This window comes from Amphiura filiformis, chromosome 12, assembly GCF_039555335.1.
Source record: "Amphiura filiformis chromosome 12, Afil_fr2py, whole genome shotgun sequence".
NCBI lineage: Eukaryota > Metazoa > Echinodermata > Ophiuroidea > Amphilepidida > Amphiuridae > Amphiura > Amphiura filiformis.
In genome coordinates this window covers 1,177,802-1,197,791 of record NC_092639.1, presented here as the reverse complement: position 1 = coordinate 1,197,791, position 19,990 = coordinate 1,177,802, and the positions used below count along the sequence as shown (strand labels likewise).

Here is a 19,990-nt window from a genome sequence, read left to right as displayed (position 1 = left end):
AATCGGGGACAACTTTCAGCTAAAAACAACCCCTTCTTGTGGTTTTCAATGACTAGAATTTCAAACACCCCTTTTCAATGACACTCAATATTGACATAAACTTACCCGGATTTTTCCAAGTACCTCTTTTATCCTAATGTCGCGGACAGTGCAAATTAAATACCCCTTATTTTGCCGATTTCGCGATCCCTCGCTATTGGTAAAAAATTATCCATTTGCCGCAATATTTGGTAACACGCATGGTTACCAACTTTTATGTTGAGTTGGGCCGGCCTTTCCTCGACACCTTTATCGTGCGGGTTAAGCATTGTGAAGGTCAAAGTCTTCAGAAAACCTATCCAGTGGGCACATGTTAGGATTTCGACGTTGAATCAACGTTGATACAACGTCGAAGTTTCAACCTAACCTGATTTCAACATAGACGTTAGTTGAAATCGGGTTGAAATTTCAACGTTGATACAACGTTGAAATTTCAACCTGATTTCAACTAACCTCTCTAGTAGGTTGAAATCGGGTTGAAATCCATCAGGTTGAGGTCCATTTGCAAATACAACGTGATTTCAACCTGATTTCAACGTCGAAATTGATTTCGACGTCGAAATTTCAACCTGATTTCAACGTGATTTCAACGTCAGTTGTGCCCACTGGGTACCTATAGACCACTTGACATCACTGTTTATCAACAAAGGCGAGGGACTCGTCTATCGATATGCCCGAACGAGCCGCTACACTGTTCAATGGCTTTCCTGTACTATATGAAATGTGGCGGGCGATTTAAAATGCACGTGCCCTTAGCAGACTACGATGCGTACGCACACTGCAGGGCAAAGAACAATTGAAATTGCCATAATGCGCGCGCATACTGCCGGGCAATGACGTCAGATGCCAAGTGGTCTATACTGACCAATACTTAAGTTTACTCCCGCACCCTCTGTAACTCAAGTAAATTGTTGTTAGAACGCTGTTCGGTTGAACAGAATCAAAATTGTAATAGATCCATCAGACAAAGAGAAGGCAACTCACGTCAAGGCAGTTGTGGATACATAGATTGTAGTTTTTTCCATGCTCATGAAAATAAAAGAAATTCAATTCACAGGAAACAATGGGAAACGGTGTTCAAGTAATGTTCTGGAAGGCACCGGTCCTCAAAGTCCGTGCATCCGCGGGTATTCATGCTCGTCGAAAATTTCGCGAAATAAGGCGTGTTATCATATGAAGAAACGCGATTCGCAAAACACAAAAAAGGAGTGTTTTTTCAAACCACGTGTTCGCGAAATTAAAAAAAAAGGGTATTTTCATCGAAATATCACTTCTCTTGCTTTATCTTCTGTGGTTTTACGAAAATATCGCAGTTTCACAATTTTCCGTTCGGCGTATCCCGTGTGCACCCGGCCAAGTGTTTCGCGTTTCTGCCAGAAAATGGTATATTAGAAACATTGTTCGCGTTTTAGCGAAAATAGGGGTTATATTGTCGAAGGGCAAAAAATTCGCGAAATCGCTAAAAAGGGGTATTTTTCCCCTGCAAACTTCGCGAAATGAGATGCAAAATGGGGCGTTTTAAAAGTTCACCGAATAGCATAAATACCAGTGGATGCACGGAGTGCGGGGACCGGGACCAAGGCACAGGATTAAAATCATATCCGGTGTGGGATAACCTTTTTAAGTCCAGCCAGATCAGGAACAAGAATTTTCTAACTTCGGTGATGTCACCTATACTCGGAGAGCTAGGTGCTTTGCACCCCTCAGGACTGAACCAAACCAACCTTTAAGTTTCTGAGATGACCCAAAAATCATAATCAGGATATTCACAAAAATATAAACCGGCCGCAATGGGGAAAAAGCTCATCGAACTTTGCACAGGGTCAAATCTCAAATTATGTATAATTTGACCTATCTAGGACGTACCGGTCTTGAGTTATAACCAAAAAGGTCAAAGGTCATGTTTTTGGCTCTATTAGTGTCAAAGTGCTCTGATTTTGCCACAAAAGGTGTCAAAATGTTCGTGTTGATTAAACAATTCAAATAAGGATAGGATTGCACCATCTTTGATGTTTCGTTACCAGGTAACACAGCGAAATAGGTCAAGGTCAACAAGCCTCAATGGTACTTGACCTATTTTGTCACCTAAGGGCGCTTTTTATATTGCTCTCCCCCCTCTCGCCCCGCCAAAAATTGCTTGCTCCCCTAGCCTGCCAATTTGCAAAGCCTAAATGGTCTAGATATATGTATTGTGAGAGCAGCCATGGACAATTTCTTATTATTTTTTCATTTACTGGTTATTCATGCAAGAAAACTATAGACCGGTGCTGGCAGAGTCTGTTTCAAGCCACAGACTTAGGGACCATTCACAAACACTTGTTAGGGGGGCCTGATACAAAAAAAAGAATTCATCGGGACAATTTTTCGGGCCCCCTTTACAGATCTCAACAATTTCAGGGCCCCCTTTTTTGACATGAAAATTATGGATCAACCCCATAGAAAAACATATAAACTTAATTTTCCCAGGAAAGTTTGTGGTCATTTTTTCAGGCCCCCCCTAGGAGTGTCAATTTTTTCAGGGCCCCCCCCTTTTCGCATCAGGCACCCCTAACAAGTGCTTGTGAACGGTACCTTATCATAAATTATTTCGCTGTAATTATTCCTGAGATAGATGTTGTTACCATTGAAAACAATAACTATCATATGAAGCAGAATCACTGGAGAACCACTCTATCGTTTCTATAAATCAAGACGCAAAATAACATGGTGACATGTAGGCTATAGATAAATATAATTTAAAAACTAGATTTAAGAGATAAATTTATAAGTAAGAAATAAAAATGAAATAGGCTTAGATGTAGTCTACCATCAACTGAGTGGCCTCACATGTCTGGGTCTGGAAAGGAAATTAAGCACTACGATTAAAGTATCTGTTACAGCCGGGGTTACAGCACTTGCAATGACTAGTGTTACAACTCAATTCGTCCCCTTAGCGTTCAATGTGTGTTCGTATCAGAGATACAAAAACCAGATTACTGCTTGTCTATTGACATACATGACATGGGAGGCAACAGTCATATATACCTATTTAATGTTCTAATTACCAACTAAAAACTGTACAAATGGAAGACAAACATTTGTGATTGAAAGTTTGAAACGATTTATCGATCTCATGATGTGTTGTTGAATAAAGATTTGTTCGTGTCAAACATTTATTTTCCACGGCGTAAAAATCGTACTATCCATTTTGTGTGTTACAATTTGAATACACGTATGCGCATGCAGTGTCAAGAGGAGAATTAACGCCATGCTTTACTTGTGAAACCTCTCATGGATGATTCGGGGATTTATTGTTGCTGCTAATCGATCATGTCGTGATAGATATCAAGAAATACATTGTATGAACTAAATTTTGTATCCTGTTTCAGATACATTGTCCGACTAATTGGTGCAACACATCTTTGCGAGATGGCGATGACGGCGTCTTTGTTATCGAGTGGAAATAACACAATCAAAGCAGACGCTATTCCGCAGTCGTTGGAATTAGCATTGGGAGTCATTGGACTCATTGGAAACTTGGTCGTCTGTGTCACAATTTTGGGCGCCAAATTCCTCCATAACAAAACAAATTACCTAATTTTTAGTCTCGCAATGGCTGATTTGATCGTTTGTTTTCAAGCCATCATCCTTAACACATATTTCACCGCACATATTCCTCAGACAGATACTGTATCCATCGACAATAGCTATCCTCGAAACAGAATCGCTGGAGAACTATACTGTCGTTTTGTTATCAACAAATATATGTACTGGGCGAACACCGTTGCTTCTGTTTACTTTCTAGTCGCGGTTTCATTTGAAAGGTATCTCGCTATTGTGCATCCATTCCAGTGAAGATGTGATACATTTGATACTTTATCTTCTCCCTTTGGCCAACTCGGTTATAAATCCAGTCATTTATTGTCTTATTTATCATCAATTTAGAAAAGGAATATTTCATATCTTACGTGGATGCCCTAAGATGGAACCTCGTGTACGCGAAACTCGAGTGACAGCTTTATAAGAAAATGTGTTGACATTAAGGGTAATTTGACATTAATTTGAAAGTTATTGTTAGTTTCAATTATACAAACTCATAATTCGGGATATGCTTCGGGGCTGCACACTTCGGAATATTCATTGGTTTCAAAACACAATGTTTAGATATTTCACAATCCCCTCTAAACAACCGATGCGCAGTCATCAACCTCTAAATAATTAATATTTAATGCAAAAAGAGTGCAGTGATTTATAATGCGCTACCGTGACGCACAGGCACAACGCCTAAAGCGTTGATCCAAAAGCATCCGCTCTCTTTACAGGTTATCGCTGCACATCATTCCATAAACCATTAATTCCACAATTAACCTCGCAGCCAGGATCAGCTCTACGAGTTTCGTACGGGTACAACGAGACAATTAGCAGTAAGTTCCTTGTCCAGGGGAATCTAAAGCTAAATAAATGAAATAAGTTATAAATTTCAAACAATGTTTCTTTTATCAAGTTTATGTTTCTTTGACATGTTTAAACTACTTAGTATGTATACAGTATGGCAAACTAAACAAAATAACATCCCAGGTGAAACGATAGTCCATGAGCGTATTTGCCATAATCTGCGATGTGTTTCCTTCATTTGGCTTGTGTCACCCAGCGGGACAATCCATAGGAGTATTTGCCATAACCTGCGATGCGTTTCTTTCATTTGGCTTGTTGGCACATTAGGATTAATCCTGCAATTTTCAAGCACTTAAAAAATGTGGATACCATCTCTCGTTTCCAGAAGCGTCAAAGCTAACAACATCGGCTGAGGAAGTTCCTTGAAAGCGCTCCCGGTAAGCGAAATAAACAAGTAGTGTCGAAGTCGAATTCTAAATTATTCTTATTTTATTAGCACTACCATGACTATACGTATGAATCGGCAATTCTATATCAAGATTTTAATTTAGTTTGAACTTTGAACTTGCATCAACTCTAATATATATACAACAAAATATGTCTAATTTTTTCGTCTAAATATACTATGTTGGTTTTGCCCATAGATTTTAAATCTATGTTTTGCCTTACAGTGTTATAAGCTACTTAAATCATCAGATCCACCAGCCTCTTTTACCAGCACCATGTACCAGTCTATCGTTTTCTACGCAAACTGTTGAGGTTTATTGATAATTAAATCATGGGCGCTTTGGAGAAGAACGCGAATATACTGACATAATGATCGTCGGCTGTATCACATAGTGACGTATTTGCAATAGCTGCCTTCAGTGATGTTTATTATCGTTGTTGTATTTTATATATTGTTATTTAATATTTCACACGCTTCTTTCTTTATTGAATGCACATGGTATTGTAATATTGTGATACACTTTAACAGTATAAATTTATAACATATATTTTTACAGTGTATACCGTATCATCACAATAATTAAATGACAATAATAAAAGGTCACATAGGGCAGCCATTGCAAATACGTCAGTATGTGATACAGACGGTTCATGACGGGGGTATACATAAAAATGGTATGATCTTCACCATTCAATTTAGTTGTGCGTTTGTTATAGATTTGGAAACATGCCGAATGGTTAAATAAATTTAAAAGTAAAAGAATATGCTTTTTTTGGCGGATTTGACTTTTAATTATATTTTATACAGGGTGTTTAGATAAGAAAACGATATATCGCTGCTGCTAGAGTATGTTTAAATCCACAGAACTAACACATATTTCGCTGTAGTTATTCCTTATATAAATGATGTTACCATTAAAACATTAAGTTTCCTTGAAACAGAATCGCTACAGAACTATCCGGAAGTCGTCTCGCACCATCAGCGTTAAAACGAACATCAGCAAAACGCAAAGTGGTCAAAATCCTACTCGTTGTATTCGCTGCTTTTGCCATCTTTTGAACTCCGTGTCATGTGACATTCTTCTCTATCATTTCGGTATTTCTTTCAAATAGAGTGAAGATATGGGATCAACTCCCTTTGGCCAATTCGGCGATAAACCCAGTCATTAGTTATATATCATCAATTGAAGACCTGAGCGCAAGAAGACCGTAAGTCCACTTTGCCCCTCAACATGTATTCACTAAAGTTTCTCAGGGTTTTATAATGTTTAATACATATTCCAGGGTGAAAACATCATGAAAGGTTGTGAAAGATTTGTTTTGGCCACTGAACATGTATAAACCAAACTACGAAACTGGTCGAATCCAACGAAAAGTGTACACGGCATGTTCAGGGCCATAACTTAAAAGTATTAATCAATTGGCATTCGTTTTTGTATTGTGTTTATTCGCCTTGATCATACGCTTCGCGCCATATATAATAAGACCGCCTTCTGTGAAAAACTTAGACACAGAGACCCCAAAACATGCTATTTTTACCCATTTTTTCAAAATATTTCTTAAAGTATTTTTAAAAACATATAAATCAGTTATGAAAAGAAGTGATTGGATTGAATCTAAATTGATTTCCAGAAAGGTGTGTATTCAAAGATTGCCTGTTCAATTTTTCACATATTTGTACATAATTATGATATTTTTGTGATAATTTTTGGAGTGGTATTTTTTTACATTACCTACGAATACAATTTTTCATAGCACTAGATATATCTCTAAAAAATGGAAATCACTAATAAATGCGCAATTGATACAAGCTTTGATATGTCCAATACTGAAATGCATTGCATTCGGACATCTTTATTATTGTGTTTATCTGCCAGAAATTCTAAATGGCACAAAGGTAGGATTGGTAAAAAATATGCATTACCTCCGAATACATGTTAAAAGCTGTGTCATTTCCACAAAGTGAGAGAATAGTAAACAATAGTTAAGCAATAGGTGCAGGGTAATACACTCTTTATTTCTACCAAGTTTCAATAGCCTGCGTTTAAATATTTCTGAGATGTCAACAATAAAAGCAAGTATTCGTAGGTAAATTTCGGTAACCGAATGTTACCTACGACTACACTTTGACATCATGACAGTATTGTGAAACACCGCCATTCATGCCAATGCCCATATTGGTACATAACGAAGGCCTGTATGTTTGCTATCAAATCATATGTCAATGAAAGTTGCGAATTCACATACATGCCCACCATGCAAAAGTGAATACGGCTTAATTGTTGAAAAATATGTACTGAAATAGACGACGGTCTGCTCATTTGAAAGAAAAATCAGATTCAAAGAAGATTAGAAGGGGATAAATACTTGGATTTGTCAACTGTCATGTGTGCTTCATTTTAAATGTTTACCGACCTTCTGGTTTCTGAGTAATTTGTGTCCAAATTGACGTTTTCGCTAAGGTTACCTACGAATACCATGGAAAAAACGACTGTTCTCATTGTCTCATGATCTAGACAACACAGTGATGGACCCTGGTATAAAGCTAATTGTAGTTGCCCTCAAACGAAAGGCCACAAGACGTAACTGACTCCAAGATGGACTTCACAAGTCTGCAATAACGGGTTTAAGCGATTTTGGTGCAATTAAGCAAATTAAAGTCACTTTAGTGCCTTTGTTTCTTACTTCAATCCTCTTTCAACCGCTGTGAACCGACATTATTAATACATGATAGGGTCTAAAGTATCAATAAACGCACATATAGAAAATAATACATTCAAAGTGCTTTATAAAATGAAGTTTTGATTGCGATATCCACCAAAAGTCTAATTCTTACCTACAAATACTGAAATGTTACTTACGAATACAGCATAATACATGACATGTGTAATGAAGTGTCCCTACCAATGGAAATTAATTGTCAAAACTTTAAGCGGTACCCAGGACACTATTATTACCCATATACGGATTCATTCAACAATTATTTGTAATGTAAAATTGCTGATTAACTACTTGTATATCAAAATGAAGTGGTCAAAATCTTGCTAAAAGCATCAAAAATTTTGATCTAAGGTAATAGCATTTATTCATTTGGACTTACCATCTGAAAGAGATCTAAAAATTACCATTTTATTAATTCATTACCATAATAGCAAAATTTAAACCTCTAAACTCAATATAGATATTGTTAAATCGCTCATTTTACCTACGAATACCCGGGTTTCTTCACCTTTTCATTGTATAAAGCGTTAGGTGTATGCGTATAATTCCTAATATTCTTGAAAACATTTATCCTACTCGTTCTTATACAATGTGTAAATTGATTCATACTCATTTGATAAATAAAATACAGAAACTGACCTAAACTTCATTTTCAAAAATAAACTAGCATAAATTGACTAGATCATATTGATCGCGTTATAAAAATAAAAACAAATATTTTCTGGTTGAGCTAGCATTTTCCTGACACCCCGTGGTCTACATTACACGAAAAAATCGTTAATGGGTTTATTCCATTTGTTTTAGGTTGATTAGTATTGCGATAGTGAAAGCATCCTAGTGGTATTCGTAGGTAACATTGGGTTTTGATATCACATTTACTATCACACGTCCTGGATTTATTTTTCAAGATTAGTAATGGCACTTTTGGTTCCTATAAGGCCAATATGTCATCAATCAATGGGCTGGGAAAAAAAATGTGGAGACATTTTTATTTCGGACTTTTATTTTTGGCCCGTGGACACTTTTGGTTGGATTAGACCAACTATACGCAACTTGAGTGTATACTTCTTGCGCTCAGGTCTTCAATTTAGAAAGGCAAAGAATATTTCATATCTTTTGAGGATGCCCTACGATGAAAATGTTCGTGTACACGTATCTCGCGGGACTACTAATGTGACGTCTTAATTAGAAGTGTATTGGACAAAAACACTGTCAATTTATTGCAGGGTTGCGTCTGTCAGAAGAACTATGAGAAAGGGATATCTCGCCCAAAAAGTGCTGATGAAATTTCCAAACCGTGCTTGTCTATTGGCAGCAGGGTACTACATGTAGCTGATACTGAATCACAGTGTAATACACCATTTGGATGTTTGCACAGGGATCGATACGAAGGGATAAGCATCCTAGGTTACATAACCAAACCGGAAGATGTAGCCTAGGTCTAGACAATAGGCGGATTAGCGGCCATTTTGTCTTCTACATGATTTTATTTACGTGTCCTTATACTTTAGTACACAAATATATAAGTTAACAGGGCTACAATTTTAAAATTATATTTTGTGTATACAATATATTCTGAAGTAAATCGATCAAATGACGGTGATTGTTCATGTATTATATGCTTGATAAAATTAAATTGTCTGACCAGCTAGTATTCTCCTCCGCCGTCAGTGTGATTCCAGTCACTCCACGTACCGTGTTGCGCAGGTGGAGGAGACTATAGCTGTATTGACGAACACGCATGCGTTAAAAATGATGTAGCCTTAGTCGAACAATAGCGTGACGTAGTTCGCGGCATTGTTCCTATGCACTTTCACCCTCCTGGTTTGCACCACAAGATTTGGACATTTTTTGGGAAAAGCCAAAACGTACCTTGACCCAGTTCAATAGTTCAATAGGGCATTGTACTCCTGGAGATGGTCAAAATAAGATTGTAATAAACCAGCCTCCTTCACTGACCAATCACAGACGCCGAAACCTTAAGGAAAATCCATAAAATGTGAGTACCGAATTAACAGTAGACATGGTAGATGGTAGTGATTGTATAGTAGATGTGGTGAAAGTCCCACATGGCTTTATACCTTATTGCTTGCACTTTGACTATACATTGAAAATACCTTAATATTCATATTCTTCCATTGACATAAGCGTGCGTTTTAATCAATTTTAGTACACATTGATATGTAATTCGAATTCATTAAAATCGCCAATTTTTTTTAAAGAAAGTTGGCCACTGACAGATATGATATTAATAGTTATACCTAAAGCTTAACCCTTTAGCTTATTCATTTAATCAGGCATGAGAATCTGCTATTCTAACCCGAACATTGTAAAAAAACCTGAAAAGTAGCGTGAAAATGGCCAAAAAGTTGGCAGTTGTTGTTTCGTATTATTACACATGATCTTTAATTTATAAATCGAGCATGAGCCTAAAATAATCAAAATATTTGCTAGATTATATTCAGATATGCCATCCATAAATAACATTTTCTAAATATACGGTATGTGCTTACTTGCTTGCTTGCTTGCTTGCTTAATTCAAGTGGTGTCCTCGAACTGTGATGGCTTTCCAGAACTTTCAGTCCTCCATTGCTGTCCTGAAGTCTGCTGCCTCCAGTCCAGTGTCGTCTTTCAGAATGTCTATGTAGGTCAGAGCAGGTCATAACATAATGTAAAACGCTCTAATCTTTTGAATGTGACATAATAGAGGTGGAACAGTATCAATTTTAGAACAGATTTTAGTACAAATTGATACTTAATTCATTGAAATTGCCCAATTTTTCAGAAAGTTGGCCCACAGACATGTTACTAGTTAACTCCTTAGCTAGTTAACCTCTTAGCTCAGTCATTTAATCAGGCATGGCTATTCTAAAAAATGAACATTGTAAAAACATTTTCAAGATTTATCATTTTCAGCCCACCTTGCTCCATACAACCTGTCATAGTTTTTCCCTTTACCTTTTCGGTACCTGAACCCCAAAAGAAGCTTAAAGGTAGGTATGTGTTTATTGATAGTTTTAAAAACAAAGTCAGGAACATGTTAACAGCTGGCATTATACAATATTGTGCCCTTTACATGTGTGGAAATGTGATATAGTGTACCCATCTAGTGGCCCATCATGTCTGGCAAGCAAGCGATGCAATTAAAGTATCTGTGACAGCACCTGTAATGATCGGTGAAGCAAGTCAATTTGTTCCTTAGCGTTCAAGATATGTTCGTATCAGAGATACGAACACGAACATTACTGCTTCTTTATTGACGTACACGACGTGGGAATAAACACTGAATCATATTATACCATTTCGATGTTTGTATAATTACCTACTTGTAATAAAAATTCCTTTAAAAGGAATAGAGCGAGCAAGAGAGGAACTGTCAAGATAAAGGTGTAGTTATGATATTGACACTACATGTATGCACACAACACAGGGGCACTCACAATAGGCAATTGAACCCTACTATTAGCGCTGCGTGTAGCTATAGGGGATTAACTAGTTAGCATCATATATCAAAAAGTATAAAAGCTATGATTTTAGTACTTGCTCTATGTTTTAATTACTTATTCTTTTTCAAATATCTGAATCTTCAACCCGGTACAAGCTTTAATAACGGGGGAACATACATTTTTATGAAAAAGAAATCCTACCATCTATCCAAACTCGCCGTGTTATTCCAATGCACATTTTGCTTCACCGGGCAGCCCTGGCTTGGTCATATTTGGAAGATTGGTGTCATAAAACCGTCATAGGTACAAATTTAGTACTTTCTGTCAATCATGGCTTATTCTCTACATGTCAATCTTTAAATAATTGGCATAGTCCTTATAATAACGGTGGTCCGCCTTGATGAGTAAATGACAGCAAACAGCTGCCTTTCAGTGAAAAATACCCCAAAACTCGGTCAGTGGAGCTCCGCTCGTACATGTTAATAGCGTCATTATCGATTGGATTAGTCGTCCGTAGCGGACAATTCGGTCGCTCATTGGATTACTATTATCAGGTGGTAATAAATTTGCATTGGACATATATCAGTTTAATCTTCAATAAGCGGGTTTGTGGCTGGAAAGGTCACGGTGAATTTGCCGTGGACGTAACTGCACTATGATGAGTCAATGAGCAGCGAAATGAGCAGGGAAATGAGTCGGTGAGTAGTGACATGAGCAAGCAAGTGTTGCTCATTTCACTGCTCATTGACTCATTTCACTGCTCATTGATTCATTTCACTGCTCATTGACTCATTTCACTGCTCATTGACTCATTTCACTGCTCATTGACTCATTTCACTGCTCATTGATTCATTTCACACTCGTTTGCTCATTTCACACCTCACCGACTCATTTTCAAGACTTGTAATCATTCCACGTTTATTCGATATGTCTAATATAACCGTTTGACGCAATTTGACGCATTTCGTTACGCATTTGACGCAATTGGACGCATTTCGTTACGCACTCGACGCATTTTCGTTACGCAATGATACGTCTTTACGCATTTCGCTACGCGTTTGATGCACTTTTACGCATTTCGTTACGCATGCCACGCAATTAGACGCAGCCTGCTCATTTGCTAATTTCCCTGATTATTCGACCGATGGCTCTCGTCATCGAGTGTAAACTCGATGATAACCCATCGTTCGTATCAATTTTTATGCCTCTAAAATTATCGAGCGTTTCGTATTTCCTCGCCAGCGTGTGTAAAGTAAATGGGATTTCGTCGTATTCGCTCGTATCAACTTTTGTACCTCTATATTTTTTGAGCTTTTCGTATCTCCTCGGCGTCTTGTTTAAAGTCTATATGGGATTTTGTCGTATAGAGGCCGTCAGCCTTTCGCCATCTTGTGGGTACAAATGACCTGCGTGTTCATGCATCGGACACTACGCGCAGGGCGCAGCTTACCACGCAGCTGTTATCACGCGTCGACGCGGTGATTTTGCTGTTCACGCATGGAGATCGAACGACCATCGCAGTGTGTACCCACAAGATAGCGGCATATGACTTCACGCTGACGGTCTCTATTGGTTCGTATCGATTTTTATGTCTCTATAATAATCGAGCGTTTCGTATTTCCTCGCCAGCGTGTGTAAAGTCTATGGTAACCTGTCGGATTTCTTCGTATCAATTTTTATAGGAGTTTATACTTAATTACGATAAAATAACGTCGAAAAAATGCTAGTAAACACATCACATTAACTCGTTAGTTGTTTTTGGAAATAATATAGGGTAACATATTATAAATATCGTATATATCTTTCTAAATATGTACATTTGTGTTTATAATATAGGAAGTTTGACGTATAGGGTAAAATATTGTAAATACGGTACATATCGGTAATCTGAACACCCATAACATTAATTTCGAACGTGCTCGTTCGACATGTTCGAAATGAGTTGAACACCCCAAAATCAGACTTCACGAGCTGACGGTCACATAATAAACTCAACCAATAAAGTATCGAAATGTATTTAATGTATATAAAAGCGCAACTTTCTCCTGCGCATTTTGATACCTCTTTTGTTGCTCTACGATATCATTTAGTCGAGTTATGGGCGCCTGAGTGGCTTCAAGTCAGATTTTAAAAGTCGCACTTAGCTCCTATTCAAGCCAAATGCGTTATACTGTAACCAATAAATGACCATTGCTTTTCTCCGCCAAATTCAAATGAGTGTGTGTGTGATGGTGGGCACACCAAGTATTGAGATGTCAGCAGAAAGAGTTCATGATCGCTACTCTGCATCTTTGCGAGATGGCTTCTTTGTTATTGAGAGGAAATTACACAATGAAAGGAGACGATATTCCGCAGTCGTTGGACTTAGCATTGGGAGTCATTGGAAACCTGGTCGTTTGTGTCACAATTTTGGGCGCGAAATTCCTTCATAACAAGACAAATTACCTAATTTTCAGTCTCGCATTGGCTGATTTGATCGTTTGTTTACAAGCCATCACTCTTAACACATACTTCAATGTTCATATGCCTCAGAGAGATGATGATTTCATCGACAATAGCTATCCTCGAAACAGAATCGCTGGAGAACTGTACTGTCGTTTTGTTATCAACAAATGTATTGGGCCAACACCGTTGCTTCTGTTTACTTTTTAGTCGCGGTTTCATAGGTATCTCGCTATTGTACATCAATTCCATTACCTACGATTTTTTCACAACAAGACGACTTGGTTGGATGACTGTCATAATATGGCTATGGAGTTTCATTGAAGAGAGTCATCTTGCAATATTGACGGAATATGACGCACACACAACATCATGCAATTACGACTTTGCGCATAATTTTCTGCAAACCCTTGTCCCTATCTGGGTTTTTTATTACCATTAAGCACTTTAGTATTCATGTATCTTCAAATTATTATCACCTTAAAGCGCAGTTCTAAAAACACCTGAATGAAAGTCGCAGCAGCGTTACAACTAACATCAGCAAAACGCAAAGTAGTCAAAATCTTACTCGTTGTATACGCTGCTTTTGCCATCTTTTGGACTCCGTGTCAGGTGACATTCTTTCTGTATCATATCGTGAAGATGTGATCAAGTTGATAACTTCTCCCTTTGGCCAATTCGGTGTTCGAAATGAGTTGAACGCCCCAAAATCAGATGTCACGAGCAGAACGTCCCATAATATTAAGTTCGATACGTTAAATCGATACCATAACGTCCCAAAAACTGAACCTGGCGAGCCGAACGTCCCAAAAACTGACTGTGGTGAGATGAGCGTCCCAAAATTGATCGTGACGAGCTGACGTTTGAGAATCGAGTGTTGAGGGTCGAAACTTTGAACGTTGATCGATGGTCGGAACTTCGAACGTTGAATATGCTAATTAGCCACGCCCACCTTATTAATATTAATGAGCTTATGAATATTCAAAAACGTCCGTACAGCCATGTATACTACTGGCCTAGATAGACTCTACCATCAAGTGAGTGGCCTGGAAGCAAATTAAGCGCTAAAATATCGGTTACAGCACTTGCAACTACTAGTGTAATATTACAGTTCAATATGTTTCTTAGCGTTCAAGATGTGTTCGTATCAGAGATACGAACACGAACATTACTAACTTCTTTATTGACATACATGACATGGAAGTTAACAGTTATATATACCTTTTCGATGCTTTAATTACCTACTTGTAAAATGGAAGACAATAATTTGTGACTGAAAGTTTTGAAACGCTTTATCGATCTCATGATATGTTGGTAAATAATAATTTGTTCGTGTTATACATTTATTTTCTGCGGAGCAAAAACCTTGATATCCATTTTGTGTGTTAAAATTTGATAACACGTATGAGCAGTGGCAAGAAGCGTATAAGCGCCATTTGTTATTTGTAATACCTCTCATCGATGATTTGGGTATTCATCATTTGCTACATTTTTACCGGATTAAATTCTTTACTTCTGTAAATAACATGTATTTTTGATAATGTGTTATATCGTATAAGCAAGACTTAGCAAGTACATCATCACATTCATTGTCAATTTTCGAAAATGGTTATCTTACTGGAAATTTCAGTCAGGTTCGTTATTCCATTCGATCATGTCGTGATAGATATCAAGTAACACATTTTATGAATTCAATTGTATACCATTCTCCAGATACGTTGTCCGCCTACTTGCTGCTACTCATATTTGCGAGATGGCGTCTTTGTTATTGAGAGGAAATTACACAATAAAAGGAGACGACATTCCGCAGTCGTTGGAATTAGCATTGGGAGTCATTGGACTCATTGGAAACTTGGTCGTCTGTGTCACTATTTTGGGCGCTAAATTTCTTCATAACAAAACTAATTACCTAATTTTCAGTCTCGCATTGGCTGATTTGATTGTTTGTTTACAAGCCATCACTCTTAACACATACATCACTGTTCATATTCCTCAGAGAGATGCTGATTTCATCGACAATAGCTATCCTCGAAACAGAATCGCTGGAGAACAGTACTGTCGTTTTGTTATCAACAAATATATGTATTGGGCGAACACTGTTGCTTCTGTTTACTTTTTAGTCGCGGTTTCATTTGAAAGGTATCTCGCTATTGTACGTCCATTTCAGTACCTACGATTTTTCACGACAAGACGACTTGTATGGATGATTGCTATAATATGGATATGGAGTTTCTTTGAGGAGAGTTATCTTGCAGTATTTACAAAATATGACGCACACGTAACATCATGCAAGTACGATTTTACGCATAACTTTCTGCAAACTCTTGTCCCCATCTGGGGGTTTACCTTAAGCTTTCTAGTACCATTAAGCGCTTTAGTGTTTATGTATCTTCGAATTATCATGATTATTATCACCTTAAAGCGCAGTTCTAAAAAACACCTAACTGGAAGTCGTCACGCACCAGCGTTACAACTAACATCAGCAAAACGTAAAGTAGTCAAAATCTTACTCGTTGTATTCGCTGCTTTTGTCATATTTTGGACTCCGGCGCAGGTGACATTTTTTCTGTATCATTTCGGTATTTCTTTCAAAGAGAGCGGAGATGTGATTAAATCGATACTTTATCTTCTCCCTTGGCCAATTCGGTTATAAACCCAGTTATTTATTGTCTTATTTATCATCAATTTAGAAAAGGAATACTTCACATCTTATGTGGATGCCCTAAAATGGAACATGTACGTGTACCTCGAGTGATGGCAAATAACGCGATGATATCTTTATAGACGAATCCAACGAGCCAAGTCATGGTCAGGATTTGGTCGGCCATCTTTGGTTTCCCGCTAGCACCAACCTGGGGTTTTGAGCGCCCGATTGTGCAAATAAAAGCCGCCTAACACCTAGAGAAGATGCAAAGACGAGGAGGGTTAATAGAATAATAATATACAATAGAGGTAATCCTGTCGCATCTATTCATACATAGTCCTTTTGTTCATCCATTTGTACATCTATGAATAGATGCGACGGGATTACCTGCGGAATTATCTCTATTGTATTATTCTATTAACCCTCCTCGACCTTCTGTAGGTGTAAGGCGGCTTTATTTGCACAACTGTTGAACTGTATTGTGTTGTTAAATCATTCTTTTGTCTACCTGTGTTTTCGCGGAAGGTGTAAAACGGGTGATGGAATGCAGTTTAAAATTTCCGCCAAGGCCGAATCATTTCACATTTTGGATGCATTGTAGCTGACGGGGACCCAACTAAAGGCTGCTAGTCAGGTGTAGGAATGCGTGTATTTGGATTCGTCTATAACACACTGTATTGACATTAAGAGGTAATTTGACATTTGACAAGATTTAATAGAAATACTTTTAATAATAAAAGAAATAATTAATAAATAAGTATTATAGTATTATATAGCCAATTAAACGAAATAACATTCCAACAAATAAGCATCCGAGAGAGCAATCACTCAAACAACTCTAGAGCCCTTTTCCATTTGGTAGCCCTTATGCACCTGTTCTAATGAGCATTGTGACCGAACGCAGCGATGTCTGGTCATTATAAATGGGACCAGTTGTGTCATACAAAATATGCCATTTAATTTAGTGTGTGGGTGTATGGAGGGGGACGGTGCACCCCCGCAAATCGTAACCGTCGGTACATCAGTGATCGTAGGTAGACGAATCTCCCCGGGCGGGCGGACGGGCCGGGTGAAACGACAGTCCATGGGAGCAATTACCAAAATCTGCAATGTGTTTCTTTACTTTGGCTTATTTCAGCCCAAACATGCCAAAAGTAATCAATTGTTTGCACGTTTCAGGACTAATCCTGCAATTTGTCGCGCGCTTAAAAAAACTTGAGAAAAAGGTTTGTCTCCACCAACCGCTCTAGAGCTTATGGTCAACATAGAAGACCATTTGGAGAACACTAGCAGAGTAGCTACATGTAGGGTAGTGAAAGTATAGTCATCAGGACTTTGGACTGAGATTGTGGTAAACCAGGGGTTTACCTTGGATAGACAGGATCAGGATCGTGGACATTGCCGGATCTTGGATCAAGAACTGAGACCATAAACGGAATCTCATCAGAAAGTCAGCCAACCAAGATCTCCAGGCTTAGCTAAGTAACCATAGCATAAAGAAGTCTTTATCATAATCTTACGTAATTATTGTAATATTGTATAAGCATTGATTGATAGCCATACTGCACTAATTAATAAATAATCATAAGTGTTTTAAGTAATAAACAGTGTGTTTGGTGTTGCGTGAACCCGAAGCAGGTGATTTTGGCCTGGGTCATTTTAGTGACCATAACACGCGGTTGTAATACGGTACGATCCTCGGGGTGTGTGTAGTCCGACGAGTAGGACCTTTTTTTCTAAGTTACCAGACTATACTCATTTCACACTATGATCACTATCTGACCAATCTGACATGGTGCAAGAAAGACGAATCGCGAAAGTCCAGTGACCGCGCCGCCCAAATTTTCGGGAGGAGGCGCGGTTAGTGTATTTTTGTGGTTAATCTTTCTTGAGCAGAGTTAGAGTATAGTTGGTAACTAAGAAAAAAAACAGGTCCTACTCGTCGGACGGGGTGTGTGTGTCTGTGTATGGTGTATCCCGCACGCCGTGTACGTACTGTGCATACGTGTTCGACTAATATTTCCATCGTAATAATAATACGCCGGTTCCTCGTTTTATTCAAAATCTCGGATTTTGACAAAACTACAGCACCCAAAGTCTTGATTTTTGCAGAGTATCTTTATTGACTAAAGTACATTACAATCGTGTAAAAACCAGAATTTAAATTTTTTGAGGGCGTTCTCCTCAGCAAATGTTATAATATGGCTTTAAGTTTAAAATGATTTGCAAACACCTGCTGATGGTACCCCATGTATGCCAAAGTTGCCCATGTTGCCGTACGACAACAGTATATAGCAAGCACACACAAGTATCATAGTATGTTTAAATGAACAAGTTTTAAGAGAAATTTCGAGACTTTTTTCCAAAACGTGTTATTAACAACTTATTGGTATTAACATTAATATGTTGAGTTATATAACATGTATAAAGATCATAAAAACGTTTCAAAACACAAGTCCATATTACAAAATACGCTATCAAAACACTTAACATTTTTATGTTGGCAAAATGGTAAACTCGTCATGTGTTTTGAGCTGGTAGATTTTTCGGTACCCAAAAGTTTTTCCCCTTTGCACGCTTTTTGATACAAATATAATTATTATTGTGTGTTAACTAAACACACAAGTACAAGAAAAGTATACATTTCCTGACAGGATATTAGGCAGGTATCCCCAAAGTGATATTAGTGATTTCCAGTAGGAAGATTGGTTAGGGACAAGTTGAATACCAACATTTTCCATAAAATGTTCTATCTTCAGTGGGATATATTCTTACATATCATACCCTATACTGAAAAAAACATCATATTTGAGTTCCTTGGCTCAAGAGCTTTAACAAAATGTATACTTTTTTGTGATACCTGCTACAAGTTTTAGCGTGAGCAAACAGATTTGAAACACACATTTGAGGCATTCCGAAAAGGAATTTACTTACAAACAGTGCAATTTAAGGCATTTTCTATTCACCAAGTGATTTGCACTAGAAATTCACTCAATTCAAAGACAAAGTGAACCTTTGTTACTAAATAATTCGTCGCTGTTTTGGCATACTGTCGTATGGAGAAAAAATGCAGTTTTAAGAAAAGTTTTTCTAATGTTTGAAGACCCACTGCAGAACACCGAAGTAAAATATGTTTATTATTATCAAAGAATATAAATCAATAAATATTTGTCTTTGTTCTCAACATAGTACAAACTTTTTATTCATTCACTAATTAGAAGTAATTAATCTGCAAACTCATACGGCAGTATGCCAAAATATGCACAATTTGACAACCTATGTATTAATATATGATACGTACGCCATGTGATACGACAGTATGCCAAAACAATAGGAAACTGCAGTTACACGGTGGCCTTGAAACACACATTTGAGGCATTCCGAAAAGGAATTTACTTACAAACAGTGCAATTTAAGGCATTTTCTATTCACCAAGTGATTTGCACTAGAAATTCACTCAATTCAAAGACAAAGTGAACCTTTGTTACTAAATAATTCGTCGTTGTTTTGGCATACTGTCGTATGGAGAAAAAATGCAGTTTTAAGAAAAGTTTTTCTAATGTTTGAAGACCCACTGCAGAACACCGAAGTAAAATATGTTTATTATTATCAAAGAATATAATCAATAATATATTTGTCTTTGCTCTCAACATAGTACAAACTTTTTATTCATTCACTAATTAGAAGTAATTAATCTGCAAACTCATACGGCAGTATGCCAAAATATGCACAATTTGACAACCTATGTATTAATATATGATACGTACGCCATGTGATACGACAGTATGCCAAAACAATAGGAAACTGCAGTTACACGGTGGCCTATGGCGATGTATCATGATACGACTATGATACGACTGTATGCCAAAACTTTAGG

The 19,990-nt window shown here is 37.6% G+C and overlaps 2 protein-coding genes across 2 annotated transcripts; both read left to right on the top strand.

Annotated features, from left to right (window-relative positions):
- Positions 1-3,150: 3,150 nt before the first annotated feature.
- LOC140165558 (neuromedin-U receptor 2-like) lies at positions 3,151-14,117 on the top strand. The gene is given in 4 exon segments (XM_072188845.1): positions 3,151-3,869; positions 5,085-5,172; positions 11,097-11,318; positions 13,887-14,117. Coding segments are annotated over 4 exon segments (963 nt in total). The 5' UTR covers positions 3,151-3,447.
- A 1,105-nt stretch (positions 14,118-15,222) lies between these two features.
- Positions 15,223-16,122, top strand: LOC140165557 (melatonin receptor type 1B-B-like). The gene has a single exon (XM_072188843.1). It carries the CDS (start codon positions 15,223-15,225, stop codon positions 16,120-16,122), a length of 900 nt encoding a protein of 299 aa, XP_072044944.1.
- The last annotated feature ends 3,868 nt before the right edge of the window (positions 16,123-19,990 follow it).

Bases quoted from the DNA above. Each gene is read 5' to 3' on its own strand.
- LOC140165557 (XM_072188843.1), top strand. From the start codon at position 15,223: ATGGCGTCTTTGTTATTGAGAGGAAATTACACAATAAAAGGAGACGAC.